Source organism: Scyliorhinus torazame, chromosome 4, assembly GCF_047496885.1.
Source record: "Scyliorhinus torazame isolate Kashiwa2021f chromosome 4, sScyTor2.1, whole genome shotgun sequence".
Taxonomy (NCBI): Eukaryota; Metazoa; Chordata; class Chondrichthyes; order Carcharhiniformes; family Scyliorhinidae; genus Scyliorhinus; species Scyliorhinus torazame.
This window is the reverse complement of record NC_092710.1, coordinates 64,926,567-64,941,167: the sequence shown is the minus strand read 5'-3', so window position 1 is coordinate 64,941,167 and position 14,601 is coordinate 64,926,567. Positions and strand designations below refer to the sequence as shown.

At 45.5% G+C, this 14,601-nt stretch overlaps 1 protein-coding gene across 2 annotated transcripts in view; it reads left to right on the top strand.

Moving 5' to 3' along the window:
- The first annotated feature begins 4,006 nt into the window (after positions 1-4,006).
- The window catches only part of LOC140410264 (NACHT, LRR and PYD domains-containing protein 3-like), a 134,329-nt gene continuing 123,734 nt past the window's right edge, over positions 4,007-14,601 (top strand). Inside the window, exons 1-3 of one of the 2 annotated variants that reach the window (XM_072498230.1) lie at positions 4,007-4,230; positions 9,292-9,404; positions 10,503-10,657. Coding sequence is in view for 1 of the 2 variants with exons in the window: in XM_072498229.1 (XP_072354330.1) it covers positions 4,225-4,230; positions 9,292-9,404 (119 nt within the window). In the remaining variant the exon portion in view is untranslated. The remainder of the gene's footprint in view (positions 4,231-9,291; positions 9,405-10,502; positions 10,658-14,601) is intronic. The other variant, XM_072498229.1, reaches the window with a different exon arrangement.

Here is a 14,601-nt window from a genome sequence, read left to right as displayed (position 1 = left end):
AGTAATTGACCCCTCTACCCTGGGGAAAAGCCTCTGACTATCCACTCTGTCTATGCCCCTCATAATTTTGTATACCTCTATCAGGTCGCCCCTCAACCTCCTTCGTTCCAGTGAGAACAAACCGAGTTTATTCAATCGCTCCTCATAGCTTATGCCCTCCATACCAGGCAACATTCTGGTAAATCTCTTCTGCACCCTCTCTAAAGCCTCCACATCCTTCTGGTAGTGTGGCGACCAGAATTGAACACTATACTCCAAGTGTGGCCTAACTAAGGTTCTATACAGCTGCAACATGACTTGCCAGTTCTTATACTCAATGCCCCGGCCAATGAAGGCAAGCATGCCGTATGCCTTCTTGACTACCTTCTCCACCTGTGTAGCCCCTTTCAGTGATCTGTGGACCTGTACTCCTAGATCTCTTTGACTTTCAATACTCTTGAGGGTTCTACCATTCACTGTATATTCCCTACCTGCATTAGCCCTTCCAAAATGCATTACCTCACATTTGTCCAGGTTAAACTCCATCTGCCATCTCTCCGCCCAAGTCTCCAGACAATCTAAATCCTGCTGTATCCTCAGACAGTCCTCATCGCTATCCGCAATTCCACCAACCTTTGTGTCATCTGCAAACTTACTAATCAGACCAGTTACATTTTCCTCCAAATCATTTATATATACATTGAGGGGTTCCAAGTGGAGGGGAGTACTTAGAGGAGGAGAAGAACACCGGGTATCTCTGTATGCGGATGATTTGTTGTTATATGTAGCGGACCCGGCGGAGGGGATGCCAGAGATAATGCGGACACTTCGGGAGATTGGAGAATTCTCAGGGTATAAACTGAACATGGGGAAAAGTGAGTTGTTTGTGGTGCATCCAGGGGAGCAGAGCAGAGAAATAGAGGACTTTCCGCTGAGGAAGGTAACAAGGGACTTTCGTTACTTGGGGATCCAGATACCCAAGAATTGGGGTACATTGCATAGGTTAAATTTAACGCGATTGGTGGAACAAATGGAGGAGGACTTCAAGAGATGGGACATGGTATCCCTGTCACTGGCAGGGAGGGTGCAGGTGGTTAAAATGGTAGTCCTCCCGAGATTCCTCTTTGTGTTTCAGTGCCTCCCGGTGGTGATCACGAAGGCTTTTTTCAAAAGGATCGAAAAGAGTATCATGAGTTTTGTGTGGGCCGGGAAGACCCCGCGAGTGAGGAAGGGATACTTACAGCGTAGTAGGGATAGGGGGGGGCTGGCACTACCGAGCCTAAGTGAGTACTACTGGGCCGCCAATATCTCAATGGTGAGTAAGTGGATGGGAGAAGAGGAGGGAGCGGAGTGGAAGAGATTGGAGAGGGCGTCCTGTAGGGGGACTAGCCTACAAGCTATGGTGACGGCCCCATTGCCGTTCTCACCAAAGAAATACACCACAAGCCCGGTGGTGGTGGCGACTTTGAAAATTTGGGGACAGTGGATACGGCATAGGGGAAAGACGGGAGCCTTGGTGGGGTCCCTGGTAAGAAATAACCTAGGTTTGCCCTGGGGAGAATGGATGGGGGATTTGGAATATGGCAAAGAGCAGGAGTAACGCAACTGAAAGGTCTGTTTGTAGATGGGAAGTTCGCAAGTCTGGGAGTGCTGACCGAGAAATATGGGTTGCACCAAGGGAATGCATTCCGGTATATGCAACTGAGGGCTTTTGCGAGGCAGCAGGTGAGGGAATTCCCGCAGCTCCCGACGCATGAGGTGCAGGACAGAGTAATCTCAAAGACATGGGTGGGGGACGGTAAGGTGTCAGATATATATAGGGAAATGAGGGACGAAGGGGCGATTATGGTAGATGAGCTGAAAGGGAAATGGGAAGAAGAGCTGGGGGAGGAGATTGAGGAGGGGCTGTGGGCGGATGCCCTAAGTAGGGTAAACTCATCGTCCTCGTGTGCCAGGCTAAGCCTGATTCAATTTAAGGTGTTACACAGGGCGCATATGACTGGAGCACGGCTCAGTAAATTTTTGGGGGTAGAGGATAGGTGTGCGAGATGCTCGAGAAGCCCAGCGAATCACCCACATGTTCTGGTCATGTCCGGCACTACAGGGGTTCTGGGTGGGGGTGACAAAGGTGCTTTCGAAAGTAGTGGGGGTCCAGGTCGAACCAAGCTGGGGGTTGGCTATATTTGGGGTTGCACAAGAGCCGGGAGTGCAGGAGGCGAGAGAGGCCGATGTTTTGGCCTTTGCGTCCCTAGTAGCCCAGCGCAGGATACTGTTGATGTGGAAGGAAGTCAAGCCCCCGGGGGTGGAGACCTGGATAAATGACATGGCAGGGTTTATAAAGCTGGAACGGATTAAGTTTGTCCTAAGGGGATCGGCTCAAGGGTTCACCAGGCGGTGGCAACCGTTCGTCGAATACCTCACAGAAAGATAGAGGGAATGGAAAAGAAGAAGGCAGCAGCAGCAGCCCGGGGGGGGGGGGGGGGGAGGAACCAGAAGGAGTCTCAGGGTTATTAATATATATGTATAATATGTATAGGTCGTTGCTATAAATAGTTGTATATTGGACGTTAAATCATATTTTTGGAGAGTGTTTATCTGAGACAAGGCAGTTGCCATTTAGTTTTAGTTTTCGTTTTTGTTACATATTATTTATTCTTTGTTTATAAAACAGGTCATTGTTATTTATACTGTTATATTATTGTGTAAAGGATACACAATGTACTGTGATGGTTGACCAAAAATTTTCAATAAAATATTTTTTTTAAAAATAATTGCAACAACACATCCCTGTTCCTGGACTCAAAACCTCATGCAATGAAAGCCAACATACCATTTGCCTTCTTTCCTGCCTGCTGCACTTGCATGCTTATCTTCAGCGACTGGTGCACAAGGACACCCAGGTCCCACTGCACACTCCCCTCTCCCAATTTACAGCCATTCAGGTAGTAATCTGCATATGTTGATGAGAGAGAGAGCTTGTGGTGCAGTCGGTAACTTCCCTGCCTCTGATTCAAGAACTCAGGGATGCCCCAATTCACGACAGGATGGACAAGAAAGTGGTGTTTATACAATTGCAAGCCACACAACCTCAGTATCAACTTGTAAATCCATACAGCACAGGCCAGTGGCAGCTGAGAGAATCCTGACCAACCATGTCAATATCCATGTCTGCAACATATGTATAAAAGTGGCATGTTGCCACATTAACACAGACTGGGGTGGAGGGATCAAGTTGGCTGAGTTGGTGTGGATCAGACCAACAGTCCAGCGTTCAATCCCCATTCCTGCTGGGGAGGGGAAGGGGGGGTGAGGGATTTGTGACTTGCCTCCGACTCCCACCCCTTATGGAGGTGACCTTTGGCAGAAATCTGAACACGGAATCAGAATTTACAGTGCAGAAAAAGGCCATTTGGCCCATAGAATCTTCACCGGCCCTGAAACCCACACCTATGCCCACAACCCAGTAACCCCACCTATCATTTTTTTTGGACACTAAGATGCAATTTATCATGGTCAATCCACCTAACCTGCACATCTTTGGATTGTGGGAGGAAACTGGAGCACCCGGAGGAAACCCACGGGGAGAACGTGTAGACTCCGCACAGTGACCCAAGCCGGGAATTGAACCTGGGATCTTGACGCTGTGAAGCAACTGCGCTAACCACTGTGCTACCTTGCTGGCCATGTTATGTAAATGTTGGCAGAATCCCAGAGGACCATACATAGGCTGCGCTCCTCCTGGGGGGTCAATGGTGAGAAGCCAGTATAGGAATTGAACCAGCCACCTGAGCAAACCGACCCCCTCCCACATATCATGGAGAAGCCCCTTTGAGTGTCAGCTCTCTTATTGGCTGCGACCGGCTGATTGACAGCTGATTCCACATTCGGGGAACACACCGACATTCTACAACAGTCTCGCGGCCCTGGGCTCGCGCGGATCAGCCGTTCAACGGACGCTTTTCGAGAGCGCTGTTGGGTCTGGTGACGTCAGCCGCGGAGAGTGCGCATGACCGCTTTCGACCCGGAACCAAGTCAAATGCTCCTGGTGGGCCGGCGCCGCGTCGAAATTTCTAAAGGGAATTTCCGAAGAGATTTATATGAAAAGCTGGCGCAGTTTCAATATCCCACAACATTAGTGTAAGGGATTATCGTATCGTTACATAACAATATTACTACGTTACGGATCGGTCAGGGCCGTAAATATGTTGCTTGAAGGAAAAACCGATTCCTGGTGTTTATTTGGGAATGAAGGTGAGAAATTGGCACAGCTCCAATATTGAGATTTACAGTTTTTTAAAATAAATTCGGAGAGTACCCAATTATTTTGTTCCAATTAAGGGGCAATTGAGCGTGGCCAATCTACCTGCCTGCACATCTTTGGGTTGAGGGGAGATTTATAGAGTTAATGTAAAATACTCTGTGAGAAATTGTGGCAACTTCAAGATTGATATTTACGGAGTTAATGTAGAATATTTAGTATGAGAAACTGCGAAACTTGAGGGTTGGTGCAGACTTGATGGCTCGAATGGCTTCCTGTACTATAGGAATTCTATCGTTCTAGTCTGTCGGTCTAGGCGCTCATGAAGTTGCTCCGGTGAGAGAACTGATCTTTTTGTCCTTTTTTTTTTGGCACCACGGGATGTTTATTCCCAGGGAAGCCATGAGAGTTATTAGGGTAGAGTTTGCTATTTATTGAGATGCCCAGAAGAAACGGAGGTAAGAAGATTACGAGCAGAAACTCGTCAATGGAGTCTGAAGCCTCTCGAGGCTCAATGGATGACTCAGTTGGTTTCTTCCTCTCTGGCCACTCCATTAATGATTGAAGTTCTTCTGACAAAAAAGCTTGAGAAACACTGACAAATCGCGTCAGAAGATCTTAAAAGATAAATCAAAGAGGCTTTGCCCCCCCCCCCTCCATTTGTGTGGTTAAAAAGCTAGTAACACGGTTCAAGTCCATGGAGTCACGATTATCATAGATTATCATAGAATTTACAGTGCAGAAGGAGGCCATTCAGCCCATCGAGTCTGCACCGGCTCTTGGAAAGAGCACCCTACCCAAGGTCAACACCGCCACCCTATCCCCATAACCCAGTAACCCCACCCAACACTAAGGGCAATTTTGGACACCAAGGGCAATTTATCATGGACAATCCACCTGACCCTCACATCTTTGGACTGTGGGAGGAAACCGGAGCACCCGGAGGAAACCCACGCGCACACGGGGGAGGATGTGCAGACTCCGCACGGACAGTGACCCAAGCTGGAATTGAACCTGGGACCCTGGAGCTGTGAAGCAATTGTGCTATCCACAAGGCTACCGTGCTGCCCCTAAGATTAAGAGCTTGGAGGTGGCTTTGTCGGACCACAGTGATCGATCGGATTGCTGCACTGGAGTCCAAACTGAGTTCGGTGACTGAAACCAACAAGTCGTTAAAAAAACAAGCTGAATGGCCTGGAAAACAGGCCTAGGAGGCAGGACATCCGAATTGTGGGGTTATTGGGGTCATTGAGGGCTGCGGAATATTTCTCGGACATATTTCTTAAAATGGTGGGTGAAGGTGGATTTGCACCCCCACCCGAGTTGGACTGGGCCCATCGCTCACTTCAACAAGAAGCCTTGTTCTGAAGATCCACCACGTGCGGTGATTGTAAGATTCCACAGTTAGAAAAAGAGAGAAGTTCTCAATTGGGAAAGGAGCACCGTGATCTGAAGTGGGAAGGCCACTCCACTGGGCTGTATCAGGACATGGGTGAGGAGTTAGAGAAAAAAGAACCGTGTTTAATGGAGTGAAAGCCGCCTTGTGTGTCAGGCTTGGGATGGTCTATCCAGTTTCTTCAAACATGAGAGTCATGTTTGAAGAAAAAAACTTTTTTTGGACATGCCTGGAGATGAGGACTCTTTTGTTCAAAGGCACAAGTCGGGCGCTGTGTAATCTGATTTGTCACTCTGTTGACGGGCATGTTGTATTTGTTTTTTTTTGTCTTTTTGTTGGGTTATGTTCTTGCGGTCTTTAATTTTTTACATTAATATATTGTTTCCTTCCTCTTTTCAATGTTATTGGCTGACATGACATTTAGTCACTAGTGGGGCATTGCAAGTTAAATGGAGTTTTGTTATTTTTCTTTGGTTCGGAGTCTCCCTCCTAACTAGGGAGCTAGTTAAGTGGTGTGATTTTGGAGGATTCACTGCAGCTTATTATAATAGTTTTTAAAAAATAAGCTTGGGGTTTTTTTGTTTGGTGCTGTTAAATGTAGGTTTTAGTCTTAGGATAAGTCTTAGTTTGCCACACTTTTATGTGCTTTTGGATGTGGCTACATTCAACGACGATGGCGATCTTGGAATGGGCAGGGTGGAAGTGGGGGTAGTTTGCTGACGGTGTCTGCTGGTTTTCCTTTGTCCAGTCTTGGTGACCATCTTGGTTGGACCTTTTTGCTTTATCTTCTCAGTGTTGATGGGTTGATTTCTATTGGTGGGAATGGCTGACTCTGAATTAAGAGGTGATGGAAGACCTCCAATCCGTTTGGTCACCTGGAACATTAGAGGATGAAGGCCCGGTAAAACGATCGAGGGTATTTGCCCATTAAACCCTGATGCTGTTTTCTTGTAGGACACCCACCGCAATCTTTATGTATCTTTTTTTGCCACTATCTTTAGAGATCGGAATTCCCTGCAGGTATATCGGTCATGTCTGGCTTTCTGGACAGTGTACCCATCCCGACTGTTGAGGTTGATGAGAGCAATGAGTTGGACTTCCCGTTATGCCCAGTGGAGATTTAAAAATGTATTGGGCTGATGCAGTCTGGCAAGTGCCCTGTTTCGGATGGCTTTCTGATTGAATTTTACAAGAAATTCTCGGAGCAGCTTGTACATTTTATTATTGGACATCTCAGAACATAGAACATATAGTGCAGAAGGAGGCCATTCGACCCATCGAGTATGCACAGACCCACTTAAGCCCACACTTCCACCCTATCCCCATAACCCAATAACCCCTCCTAATCTTTTTGGACACAAAGGGCAATTTAACATGGCCAATCCACTTAACCTGCATGTCTTTGGACATCTTCAATGATTCCATAACCTGGGGGTCATTGCCTTCTGACCCTCACTCAAACCTCTATTTCCTTTCTCCTTAAGAAGGACAAGGACCCAACGGAATGTGGTTCATACCATCCAATCTCGCTTTTGAATGCGGATGTCAAGCTGCTTGCTGAGGTGCAAGCGCTCCGGTTGGAGCCTTATCTCCCAAATATAACTTCGGAGGATCAAATTGGCTTTATGAAAAGCCAATAATTGTCGGCCAATATATGTCACCTGTTAAATGTCATCCTTTCCCCCTCTCTAAGAGAGTTGAGGTTCTCTAGTCCATGAAATGGTATTAGTCAAGATGGGATGGAGCATCGGGAGCCTACTCGTGACAATAAGCGATTTTCTTTTTTTTTTCATTTAGACCCATGTTTGTTGGTGGCCATATTTGGGGTGCCAGATTCACCGGTGGTTCAGTCTGGGGCAGAGGCGGATGTTGTCGATTTTGCCTCCGGAATAGCCCAGAGGCAAATATTGCTTGGTTGGAGGTCTCCCGCTCTGCCAAGTACCTCTGTTTGATTGGGTGACTTACTGTGATTTCTACCCTTGGAGAAAGTCAAATTCACCATCAGGGGTCGGTAGAGAGGATCGACCTAAGATGGCAACCATTTATTTCCTTTTTTAAGGGGTTAGTCATTGTCAGCTGTTGGGGGGGGGGTAGGTTAGTTAAAGTATTTAAGTTAATTATGTGTTGGGCTTTTTAAAACTTTATTATTTGCTTGTGATTTTCTTTTTTTGCATTATCTTGCTTTTGTTTGTGTTGATTATTATGGAAGGACTCTAATAAACATAGTTTCACTTTTTCTGAAATGTCACAACTCCAATATTGAGATAGCTCTAGTTAATATAGAATGTTCATCGTGTGAGAAACTGGCACAACTCCACAATATTTAGTGTATAGAGAATGTAGAATATTGATAAGAGTTGAGAACATGAGCGGAAGTCTGTGGCTTTAAAGGTTACTGACAAGAAGCTTTGTGTGATTGGATTGGATTGGATTTGTTTATTGTCACGTGTACCGAGGTACAGTGAAAAGTATTTTTCTGCGAGCAGCTCAACAGATAATTAAGTATATGGGAAGAAAAGGGAATAAAAGAAAATACATAATAGGGCAACACAAGGTATACAATGTAACTACATAAGCACTGGCATCGGATGAAGCATACAGGGTATAGTGTTAATGAGGTCAGTCCATGAGAGGGTCATTTAGGAGTCTGGTAACAGCGGGGAAGAAGCTGTTTTTGAGTCTGTTTGTGCATGGTCTCAGACTTCTATATCCACTGCCCAATGGAAGAAGTTGGAAGAGTGAGTAAGCCGGGTGGGAGGGGACTTTGATTATGCTGCCCGCTTTTCCCAGGCAGCGGGAGGTGTAGATGGAGTCAGTGGATGGGAGGCAGGTTTGTGTGATGGACTGGGCGGTGTTCACGATTCTCTGAAGTTTCTTGCAGTCTTGGGCCGAGCAGTTGCCATATCAGGTTGTGATGCAGCCAGATAGGATGCTTTCTATGGTGCATCTGTAAAAGTTCGTAAGGGTTAATGTGGACATGCCGAATTTCCTTAGTTTCCTGAGGAAGTTTAGGCGCTGTTGTGCTTTTGTGGGTGGTAGCGTCGACGTGGGTGAACCAGGACAGATTTTTGGAGATGTGTACCTCTAGGAATTTGAAACTGCTAACCGCCTCCCCCTCGGCCCCGTTGATGAAAACACGGGTTGATTGTCTGATTTGTGGACTAAGAAGTGAAAGAACTTGGTATAAATTGTTAGCAGAGGAAGGACTGACACTGAAGGGAGTGTTTTGAGTTTGCACAAAACATAGAAATAGCAGAGAAACAAGCTGGAGGTTTGATAGTGCACAAAACAATGCTCAAGTTAAAATAGTAAAGTCAAGAATACTTGCTTCAAAACATGTTACTGCTGTAATGGAAAAGAGCATGTAAGTGGAAAAGTACTGATTGTTAGAACTTTGGGGGGAAAGGACACATACAGCATGCCTGCAGATCAAAGACGGATCACATTATATCAGGAAATGGGGACACAGAGCACCCAGACAAATTGAGAATAAACAGGCAGTTGAAAAAGTAATGTGAGTCAATGAAAGTGAGTCAATGAAAATTAAACTAACAGCGACAATGCTGAAGAGTAACTGTATTGCATTCAGTCTGATCTGAAACACGATGAATGATGATAAGTTGACATTGCCTTTAATGATAAGATGGTTGAAATGCAGGTTGACACGGGAGCGCCTGTTTCGATTGCTTCTGAGAAGACCTTGGAGAAAAGTTTCAAGAAATTCCCATTGAGAAAGCCCTTCTCCAGCTTCGCACCTCCACTGGTCAGCCTGTGAGTATACTGGAAAAATGTCAATTCAAGGTAAATATGGGGATCAGACAGCAAAGTTTCCACTTATCATTGTGGAAGGCCCATCATGTATGGGCAGAAACTGCCTAAAGGAAATTTGAATGGACTTGCATGAAATAAAGTACATAAACCCGATGTGGCAGCCCTTATTAGACAAGTATAGTACTGGAGTTATTAAAGACATTGAAGCCAACCGAACTTGAAGGCCAAAGCTTCTCAAGATTCTTCAAACCATATTCAGTTCTTACTCAATGCAACATAAAATCGAGCAGGAACTGGGATGACTTGAGAACCTTGGATAATTGAGAAAGTTGATTTTGCAAAGTGGGCTGCTCCCCCAGTCCAGAAATTATACAATGATCAGCATACACAGGTCTCTATCGATGCAGATGACTGCATTCGGAATCATGTCTCACCAGCCTTAATCCAACAAGCCAAGGACAAAGCAGTACTCCCCTGGTGTTATCTGCTTCCAAAATGGCATGCTCATCATTGGAAAACCTTGCCAGGAGGGTGTGCTGGAGGTAGAGCCCCTGGTGTATTTCTCTTTCGTGAAAAGAATAAAAAGGGGCTTTCCTGTTTTGCTGAGCAGTTCAGAAGCAGAGGTGTGTGTTTGTACTTGTATTCTTTATTGTTTAGAAGTAACAAACACTTCAATTGGCAACAAGACTGGGATCATCATTATTAGGGGCCTTGCAGGCTTTTGATTCAGCTGCTGTGGACTTTGTAGAGCAATTGGAACAGTTCTTTGCAAATAAGATTGAAGAGAAGCAGGTCTTGGAGTTTCATACAGCTATCGGAATGAATAACATCACAGGAAATCGGAGAGTGTGTAATTCGTGGAAGGATAAAGCCGGTGAAATTTGACAGTCGCAGTTTTTTCTGAAATGCTGGCATGAAATTAAATCATTCTGCACCGAACTCTGGGGATGTACAGGATTGCAAGGCTGTGTGGTGTGAGTAAATGCGCACCATGGAAATACTTGGCTTGGAACTTTGTGTCTGTTTAAATCAAAAGAAAAACCCACAGTACATTTGCTCTACATCATATTTGTCCAATTTTTGTCTTGCTGTAATTAGATCTCTCGGTGAATGATGGAGGTCCACAGCTGGAAATAAACCGTGATTGCGGACTGAGAAAGCACAGCAGCTGAACCAGCACAGGATTGTGAGAGCACCAACCAGGGAGAACCCTTCCAATTCAATAGCTTCCATAGATTGATTTGGGGAGAAATGTAAGAGAAAGTTCCATTTACTCTGATAAACACTGGTCCTGTAGACAGAATGCAAAGGTTACAATGTGCAGCAGGAAGTACTGAAAATGATACTGGGAGAGCCTGATGATTAAGCACACTTATCCACCATAGGGCTGTGGAATGGAATGTGAAGTGAAATTAGTTTCTATTTCAAAACACACAGTCACAGTCATTCTTGTTAGTATTTTAGAGCAAGTTCTTAATTTCTGAGGTAGCTCCAATTGAAGCAATGCCCAACAGAATGACATGTATGCATTTATTAAGTGGGACAGAACTCACAGCAACACATTCTCTTTATTGTGCAATTACAATGGTAGAAGACAAATCAGGAAGGCTTTATTGCCATGGGGATGTAATATGGAACTATGATGTTGCCATTACAGAGACCTGGTTGAGGGAAGGGCAGGATTGGCAGCTAAACATTCCAGGATTTAGATGTTTCAGGCGGGATAGAGGGGGATGTAAAAGGGGAGGCGCAGTTGCGCTACTGGTTTGGGAGAATATCACAGCTGTACTGCGGGAGGACACCTCAGAGGGCAGTGAGGCTATATGGGTAGAGATCAGGAATAAGAAGGGTGCAGTCACAATGTTGGGGGTTTACTACAGGCCTCACAACAGCCAGCGGGAGATAGAGGAGCAGATAGTTAGACAGATTTTGGAAAAGAGTAAAAACAACAGGGTTGTGGTGATGGGAGACTTCAACTTCCCCAATATTGACTGGGACTCACTTAGTGCCAGGGGCTTAGACGGGGCGGAGTTTGTAAGGAGCATCCAGGAGGGCTTCTTAAAACAATATGTAGACAGTCCAACTAGGGAAGGGGCGGTACTGGACCTGGTATTGGGGAATGAGCCCGGCCAGGTGGTAGATGTTTCAGTAGGGGAGCATTTTGGTAACAGTGACCACAATTCAGTAGGTTTTAAAGTACTGGTGGACAAGGATAAGAGTGGTCCTAGGATGAATGTGCTAAATTGGGGGAAGGCTAATTATAACAATATTAGGCGGGAACTGAAGAACATAGATTGGGGGCGGATGTTTGAGGGCAAATCAACATTTGACATGTGGGAGGCTTTCAAGTATCAGTTGAAAGGAATTCAGGACCGGCATGTTCCTGTGAGGAAGAAGGATAAATATGGCAATTTTCGGGAACCTTGGATAACGAGAGATATTGTAGGCCTCGTCAAAAAGAAAAAGGAGGCATTTGTCAGGGCTAAAAGGCTGGGAACAGACAAAGCCTGCGTGGAATATAAGGAAAGTAGGAAGGAACTTGAGCAAGGAGTCAGGAGGGCTAGAAGGGGTCATGAAAAGTCATTGGCAAATAGGGTTAAGGAAAATCCCAAGGCTTTTTACACGTACATAAAAAGCAAGAGGGTAGCCAGGGAAAGGGTTGGCCCACTGAAGGATAGGCAAGGGAATCTATGTGTGGAGCCAGAGGAAATGGGCGAGGTACTAGATGAATACTTTGCATCAGTATTCACCAAAGAGAAGAAATTGGTAGATGTTGAGTCTGGAGAAGGGTGTGTAGATAGCCTGGGTCACATTGAGATCCAAAAGGACGAGGTGTTGGGTTCTTAAAAAATATTAAGGTAGATAAGTCCCCAGGGCCTGATGGGATCTACCCCAGAATACCGAAGGAGGCTGGAGAGGAAATTGCTGAGGCCTTGACAGAAATCTTTGGATCCTCACTGTCTTCAGGGGATGTCCCGGAGGACTGGAGAATAGCCAATGTTGTTCCTCTGTTTAAGAAGGGTAGCAAGGATAATCCAGGGAACTACAGGCCGGTGAGCCTTACTTCAGTGTTAGGGAAATTACTGGAGAGAATTCTTCGAGACAGGATCTACTCCCATTTGGAAGCAAATGGACGTATTAGTGAGAGGCAGCATGGTTTTGTGAAGGGGAGGTCGTGTCTCACTAACTTGATAGAGTTTTTAGAGGAGGTCACTAAGATGATTGATGCAGGTAGGGTAGTGGATGTTGTCTATATGGACTTCAGTAAGGCCTTTGACAAGGTCCCTCATGGTAGACTAGTACAAAAGGTGAAGTCACACGGGATCAGGGGTGAGCTGGCAAGGTGGATACAGAACTGGCTAGGCCATAGAAGGCAGAGAGTAGCAATGGAAGAATGCTTTTCTAATTGGAGGGCTGTGACCAGTGGTGTTCCACAGGGATCAGTGCTGGGACCTTTGCTGTTTGTAGTATATATAAATGATTTGGAGGAAAATGTAACTGGTCTGATTAGTAAGTTTGCAGACGACACAAAGGTTGGTGGAATTGCGGATAGCGATGAGGACTGTCAGAGGATACAGCAGGATTTAGATTGTTTGGAGACTTGGGTGGAGAGATGGCAGATGGCGTTTAATCCGGACAAATGTGAGGTAATGCATTTTGGAAGGTCTAATGCAGGTAGGGAATATACAGTGAATGGTAGAACCCTCAAGAGTATTGAAAGTCAAAGAGATCTAGGAGTACAGGTCCACAGGTCATTGAAAGGGGCAACACAGGTGGAGAAGGTAGTCAAGAAGGCATACGGCATGCTTGCCTTCATTGGCCGGGGCATTGAGTATAAGAATTGGCAAGTCATGTTGCAGCTGTATAGAACCTTAGTTAGGCCACACTTGGAGTATAGTGTTCAATTCTGATCGCCACACTACTCCAGAAGGATGTGGAGGCTTTAGAGAGGGTGCAGAAGAGATTTACCAGAATGTTGCCTGGTATGGAGGGCATTAGCTATGAGGAGCGGTTGAATAAACTCGGTTTGTTCTCACTGGAACGAAGGAGGTTGAGGGGAGACCTGATAGAGGTCTACAAAATTATGAGGGGCATAGACAGAGTGGATAGTCAGAGGCTTTTCCTCAGGGTAGAGGGGTCAATTACTAGGGGGCATAGGTTTAAGGTGAGAGGGGCAAGGTTTAGAGTAGATGTACGAGGCAAGTTTTTTACGCAGAGGGTAGTGGGTGCCTGGAACTCGCTACCGGAGGAGGTGGTGGAAGCAGGGACGATAGTGACATTTAAGGGGCATCTTGACAAATACATGAATAGGATGGGAATAGAGGGATACGGACCCAGGAAGTGTAGAAGATTGTAGTTTAGTCGGGCAGCATGGTCGGCACGGGCTTGGAGGGCCGAAGGGCCTGTTCCTGTGCTGTACATTTCTTTGTTCTTTGTTCTAGAATTAGGGATGTCTTTCCTGCAGAAGTACCAAGCATTCGTCTGTCTTCCGTTTATGCTGGCATCTTTGCTTTGTGACCAAGTTTGACTGCCACATAGAAGAGTGGTGACAACAACAGTGTTGCTGCTGAACATAAAGTCAAGTGGGAGATGGGCGAACAAGTCTTCAATATTCTATCCACATGCCAAATACGCAGCTTCTGAAGCAGTTCCACTTTTCACATATATTACGTTTGCACAATTAGAATCGGGACAAAATATATCAGTTAGTGATTGAAGCCAAAGATATTTCAATCGGCTCGCTACTGTCTGAACCTAAATTATGAATAATGGTTTATGCATCTTGCTCAGTCTATTCTTTTACAGTCAAATAATAAACAACTTGCACAGTGTGCAATAAAATGAAGAGACAAAATCAATTCTAACTACGGGACATAGTTTCTCTGCACAGCCTTCTGAACATCACATGAAAACACAGGATATGTCGTCACTGTCACCACATGCACAATAATGTTGTCTAAAATGACAAGTGATTCATCAAAACAATTTGGTCTAAATGAGACTGTAATTCAGATCTAGCTCTATATGAGACAGCAGGGTATGGAGAGATTATACCTTCAGGCTGATCTTGCTTTTGACAGTGATGTGTAACTGACCTTTACCCAGCATGTGTCAGTAAACTGCAGAATCCTCAACACTCATTCATGCAGACTCTCTGGAACCAGAATCGGGAGCTGCAGCAGAAGGCAAGGACCTG